Here is a 6644-nt window from a genome sequence, read left to right on the forward strand (position 1 = left end):
ATTTCATTCATTTCCCCGATTTTCTGCTTCTGTTCGATTTCGTTGCATCGCTTAAGCTCAGAAAACAATTCTTCAATAAATTTATTAATTACCGAAAGCGCTGAACATTCAAAAAATAGAAATTATGAACAAACTTAAAAACTTCTCTGCAAGTGATGGCTGATGAACATCATCATTGGATATGTCTTCATTGCACATTTCCATTCTGCCTATTTTTAGCAAAGATCAATTTACAGCAAAATTTCAAACTAAAAACAGAAAAACAAACAGAAAAACAAACATTGTTGATAATTGACAAAATTAAAATACAATTGTCAAACTCAATTCTTTTGCTTCGTAAAAATCTGTGTGAAAAAATAAATCACAAAGAAGCCAACTGTATTGGCAGTATTTTTCCAAATATGAAAAAGTTTTATTTCTTTCTGATCGAACCAACAATAATTCATTTCATTGAAATGGTTGATATTTCGATTGAAAAATTGAATGCTTTGGAAAGTATCACACATGCCTAAAATTGAATATTAAAAAATTTTCCATTTCAACATTTTGAGCAACATGAAGAAGAGGAGAAAAGACTTTGAAAAGAACTTTGCAAAGAGGAGACAAAAAAGAAGCCGTTTGATGATTAATTGTGCGTATGCTTCATTCTCCTCCAAATCAAAATGCAAGCATTAGTAATTCAATTTTTGCACTCGCATTTTGTGCAATCTGAAAGCTCTCCTTGATAGAAATGATTTTTCCTGTTATTTCAGAGTGTTTGCTGGTTTCCGTGAATGTTTCAGTTTTAATGTGTTGAGCACGGTTATAAACTATTGGGATTCTTTTATAATTAGTTAATTTCTTTAGTTGGTAATTCGAGCTAAAGGAAAATTGTTTTAGGGAATCAAGCTTTCGTTAATCCACATTTTAATGGTGCTCGGAAACATGATAACTGAATCACTTTGGGAACAGAATCAAGGCAATAATGAACAATATCGTTGATCGGGCAATGAAAGAGCTTTCATTCCAAAAGATTATAAATCTGAGCGAAGATGAAAAAAAATCGATATGGTGAAGGGAGATTGATGCAGTATCAAGATCAATTTACAATGGAAATCTTGAGTACATTCGAACATATTAATCGTTTAATGGTGTTGCCGCTTGACGTGTATTTTTCTGTGAATGCGCTTGTTACGTTTTTTGGAAAATTATCATTTTGGGTTGTTTTGTTTACAGTTGTTGATTCTCCAATATCAGCATTGATTTCAAGGCAAACATCGAATCAACATGGACGAAGGAGAAACGAATCCGACAAAACAGAACAGACTGCAATTGAAGTGTCTGTTCAAATTGAGGTGTGTTATCCAAATAAAGTCATATTTTGATATTAATTTTTTTGAAAAAAAAAATTTTAATGAAAAAGAAAGAAAGAAAGAAATCATAAAAATAAAAAAAAATTACTCATTCTTTTTGCACAATTACAATTTCATATTTTCGCTTTTGTTTTTTCTTTTTCTTTTTTTTAAACGTTGCCGATCTTTTTACTTTTTTTTAAAAAAAAAAAAAAAAAAACAGCTGTGAAGAGATTATCAAAGACAGACTGTTTCAATCAGAGAGGCGAGAAAACGAGCAATTTTTTAAAAAAAGGTATTGCCTCGTTTAGGAATTAGTTTTTGAAATGGTTTTCTTTTTTTCTTTTATTTAAAGGTTTGCTGACATATTTTGCAGACTTAAAAAATTATTCACTCAAAAACTGATTCTTGCAACAGATCCTCATCAATTCCATCTGAAGCAGCATTCAATCGCATTGTGAATGGGCTCACATTCATCTTGTTTGTTTCATTGAGCTTTTGGCTACATCTGCCTTTTGAAAGTGTTTGTCTTGTTTCCTTCCATCTGAATCGATGAATCATTCAGAAAACAGCTGGAAGGAATCCAAATGGAAGGAAAGTGATGAGAAAGAGATGAGAAAGAGAGGCAAATCCCTCAGATGCATGTGGAGAGGGGAAAAGGAGAAGAGGGAGGAGAAGGAAGAGAAGAGGGAAGGGAAGAGAGAGAAGAGGGAAGAGAAGGAAGAGGAGGAGAAGAAGAAGAGAAGGAGGAGAAGAGAAGGAGGAGAAGAGGGAGGAGAAGAGGAGATTAGAGATATCAGGTTGTTTAGAGAGGGAGTGGAGAAGATTGAAAGAACAGACAACGAAAAAGGAAGAAGAAGTGGACGACGAAAAAGAAGAAAGAAAAAAGAACAAAAAGGAAGAAAAAAGATGAATCATTATCATCTCCAACTGTTTCATCAACTTCTTCTTCTCTTCTTCTTCTTCTTCTTCTTCTTCTTCTTCTTCTTCTTCTTCTTCTTCTTCTTCTTCTCCTTCTTCTTCTTCTCCTCCTTCTCCTTCTCCTTCTTCTTCTTCTTTTCTTCTTCTTCTTCTTCTTCTTCTTCTTCTTCTTGCCATTCACAAAACAAAGAAATCAATGAAAATGATATGACAAACATTGAATTTGATAGAAATAACAATGAAGAGAGAGAAAGAGAGAGAAAGAGAGAAAAATGAAGAAGAAAGAGAAGAAGAAGAAAGAGAAGAAGAAAGAGAAGAAGAAAGAAGAAGGAAAGAAGAGGAAAATAAAGAAAGAGAAGAAGAAGAAGAAGAAGAAACAGAAGAAGATTTCAAAGAATTACTAACATTTTCCGAAAGGCAAAGAAATAAAGAGAAAGAGAAAGAGAAAGAGAAAGAGAAAGAGAAAGAGAAAGAGAAAGAGAAAGATAAAGAGAAAGAGAGAGAGAGAGAGAGAGAGAAAGAAAGAGAGAGAGAGAGAGAGAGAGAGAGAGAGAGAGAGAGAGAGAATTTAACTTCCAATTCTTGCTGTGATAAAGGTCAATGAATGCATGCATGAAGCCATTTGAAATTCGAATGAAAAAAAATTTCAAGAAAAAGCAAAATGTTTGATCACTCTTCTTCGAATGTTTCTGAGAATTTTGGTTTAAAGGCAAAAGAGCAGAAAACGTTAGTCGCAAAATAATTCATAGCTTTGCTATTTTTCACAGTTTAGTTTTTCTCTTTTATTTACAAATCAATTAAAGAATAAACGACAAATGATAAAAATAAGAATATAATATATAATATTTTTGTTTTGAAAAAAATGTTTGAATAACAAAATGCAACACTGCCAAAAATCATGCAATCACTTTATGCACATTATTTTTCAAATTAACTAGATTAAAAAAATAATTAAAAAAAATAATTATTCGTTTTTGATCGAATACATTATATATACTGAAAATACCATATTCCAACAATTTGTATTTTCTCGGCTTCTATTGCAGATAGAATACATTAATTGAAATGTGTGATTATAAAAGACGTCATCACAATTATATGCTTCATTTACAGCGTCTTGCAATGGAAAAGGACGCGAATGGAAGAACTAAAGCAATGAGATGGATTATTCAGGAAAAAGCAGCTCCCTCATCGCAAATAAGACATGACGTTGCCATTTCGGATAATGACGGATACACGATGGCAATGCTGTGGATTATAAATGTGAAGACAGAGCCACCACCGTGGATGAGGCACGATAATACACTTGGCAATAAAGACGGATGGACAATGTCCATGCTATGGATTTGTCATGTGAAAACAGAACCACCAGAATGGATGAGGCATGACATTTCACTTGGCAATAAAGACGGAGTAACAATGGCAATGAAGTGGATTTATAATACGAAGACAGAGCCACCAGACTGGATGAGACATGACGTTACACTTGGCAATAAGAATGGATGCACAATGGCTATGTATTGGATTTTCTTTGTCAATTCGGAACCACCTGAATGGATGAGACACAATATCACACTTGGAAGCAACAACGGAGAAACAATGGCTATGTGTTGGATAATTATCATAAAATCTGATCCTCCAAAGTGGATGAGGCACAACAATGAACTTGGTAATAAGGAAGGAAAAACAACGGCGATGCTGTGGATGGAGAATGTTCGAACAAAACCTCCATTGTGGATGTTGATGGATAACGCGGAAGGCAACAAGGATGAGAGGACACTTGCGATGAAATGGATTTCGGAGAAAAAGATAGAGCCGCCTGAGTGGATGAGGCATGACCCAGCGCTTGCTGATAAGAACGGAGAGACGATGGCGATGTATTGGATAAAGGAGATAAAAATGGAACCACCGGAGTGGATGAGGCATAATGTCGCGGTTAAACAAAAAGAAGGACGAACAATGGCCATGACGTGGATTCATTTTGTCAAGGCAACTCCACCAGAATGGATGAGGCACGATATTGCACTAAAAGATAAGAATGGAATGACAATGGCCATGTATTGGATTAATTCGAAAGAAAATACTCCTCCTGAATGGATGAGACACGATCCTGCACTTGCAAACAATGACGGATGGACGATGGGAATGCAGTGGATAGAAAAAGTTAAAACAGATGTTCTGAGATGGATGAGACACGACATCACTCTGCGCAACAAGGATGGGTGGACGATGGAGATGATCTGGATTATAAATGTGAAAACAAAGCCACCGGAATGGATGAGACACGATCCTGCGCTTGAGAACAACGACGGATGGACGATGGACATGCTGTGGATAAAGCACATAAAAACAGATCCTCCAGAGTGGATGAAGGCGGACAATGCGCCTCGGGATAAAGAAAAGAAAAGAGAGGGAGCGAGCGGTGAAAATGAGAGAAAATGTGAAAATTTAGATGAAGGAAAGGAAGAAGCGAAAGTTACTAATGAGAATGAGAAAACAAAAGCTATGAGCATGATTGTTGAGAAAAAAGCAGAATTGCCAGAGGAAGCAAGGCACGAGGCAACAGTTGGAGATGAGGAAGGAAGAACGATGGCGATGTTGTGGATTGAACGGATTAAAACAGAGCCCCCAATTGAAATAAGACATAATATTACTCTTGGCGATAAAAATGGGTGTACAATGGCGATGCATTGGATTCAATATGTGCATAAAGATCCGCCAGAATGGATGAGGCATGAAATTACAATTAAAGATAAAAACGGATGGACAATGGCTATGTATTGGATTTTCTTTGTCAATTCGGAACCACCTGAATGGATGAGACATAGCATAACGATTACAGACACGGATGGATGGACGATGGCCATGTTTTGGATTCGCGAAATCCATTCAGAACCACCAGAATGGATGAGGCATGGAATTACTATTAAAGATAAGGAAGGAAGGACAATGGCCATGCACTGGATCCAATTCACTGAAACTGAACCTCCTGAATGGATGAGGCACAACAATGAAATTAAAGATAAGGATGGAAAAGCAATGGCAGATTATTGGAAAATATATGTTGGAAGTGAAGTGCCAGAATGGATGAAGTGTGACGAATCAATTGTATCTGATAAAATTGATGATGAAGCCGATGATGATGAAGAATTGATAGAGACAATGAATTTGATCAAAGAAATGTTAAAGAAGCATCAGAACAGAACAGGAAAGAAAATACACTTGACAATGAGATTGGAATAGAAAAGTGAATAATGAGGATTTATTGAAATAAATAAGAGTATTTTTTTTCATCAGGAATGAGAAAATATATTGTATCTGAAGATGGATGCAAGAAGGCGAGATTTGAAATAGATACACCAGAAATGGAAGATGACTGATAATTTTGCATGAGCGATTGAATCATTTGCCTTGAAGATATTATTTGTGAAGCCTTGAACAAACTGGCAAACAGATTTGCTAGCGTGCAAATAAAGGCTATTCCACAACATTTCTTAATTCATGACTTTTCTTTCTTTCTTTCTTTGAAGATCCTTTTGCTCCATTGGCAGATGCTTGGACATGCTTCAAAGATATCTCATTTAGATCTCCTTTCGATTTGCTTTCAATTGTTTTTTCATTTCAGCAGAACAATTGAAGCTATTCATAACAATGTTTTGATTTTTACAAAATTATTTTTTTCACTATTTTTATTTTATTTTATTTTATTTTATTTTGTGAAGTTTGGTTTTGTTTTGTCTTAATTTTTTACAAAATAATTTAAATAATTTTTATTTGATTCTGTTTATAATCAAAGATAATCTCAATTATTATAATGTTGATATTTTTTTTTTCCAGTTTGTCAATGTGATTGAAAATGAAATGAGCGTTTGTGTGATTTGAAGTTGAGAAAGTCAAAAATAACAAATGGAAGGAATCAACGGGAATGATCTGTCAACGCTGATGATTGCGATGTGAGGATTTGCTAAAATGTTTTCAAAGAATGCAACAATTCTAACCACCTCTGAGGCAAATTGGCTTTTCAATTGATTTTGGCAATGAGTGTTGTGAAAATTAGGAAAATGTTTCATTTCCAGCCTCGGAATCTCTGCCTCAGTTTTATCACTGTCCAGATGTCTCTCAATCACCTATGATCTTCTTCATTTTCTTTGCCAAACGACTTTTCGGTTAAGTTTCCTCTTTTTGAATTCTTTTTGACTTTCCTTTTCCTTTTTTTTCTATTCTCTCCTTTTTTTTTGCTTCTCTTCCTCTTCCTCTTCTTTTCTTTCGACTTTCTCAACATTTGGATGCAAAACAGAACAAAGCAAAGAAGAAATTGAAGAACTACTCAAATCTTCGCCTTCGACAAATTTTTAGCTGGAATTCAAACAAATGTCATCTTTCAATTTCTTT

General features: G+C 34.7%; 2 protein-coding genes across 2 annotated transcripts; both read left to right on the forward strand.

Moving 5' to 3' along the window:
• Nucleotides 1-1266: 1266 nt before the first annotated feature.
• Nucleotides 1267-1792, forward strand: MONOS_4963 (uncharacterized protein; the record flags this gene model as incomplete). The annotated part of the gene is made up of 3 exons (XM_067875074.1): nucleotides 1267-1334; nucleotides 1555-1626; nucleotides 1687-1792. The coding sequence occupies 3 exons, from the start codon at nucleotides 1267-1269 to the stop codon at nucleotides 1790-1792; spliced, it is 246 nt and encodes an 81-aa protein (XP_067732411.1).
• Nucleotides 1793-3087: 1295 nt separating this feature from the next.
• Nucleotides 3088-6067, forward strand: MONOS_4962 (uncharacterized protein). Its single transcript, XM_067875073.1, has one exon. The coding sequence runs from the start codon at nucleotides 3318-3320 to the stop codon at nucleotides 5493-5495; it is 2178 nt and encodes a 725-aa protein (XP_067732412.1). The 5' UTR covers nucleotides 3088-3317; the 3' UTR covers nucleotides 5496-6067.
• The last annotated feature ends 577 nt before the right edge of the window (nucleotides 6068-6644 follow it).

The sequence above is a fragment of the Monocercomonoides exilis genome (assembly GCF_001643675.1).
Source record: "Monocercomonoides exilis strain PA203 chromosome Unknown scaffold9-1957334, whole genome shotgun sequence".
Lineage (NCBI taxonomy): Eukaryota > Preaxostyla > Oxymonadida > Polymastigidae > Monocercomonoides > Monocercomonoides exilis.

Bases quoted from the DNA above. Each gene is read 5' to 3' on its own strand.
- MONOS_4962 (XM_067875073.1), top strand. From the start codon at position 3,318: ATGTGTGATTATAAAAGACGTCATCACAATTATATGCTTCATTTACAG.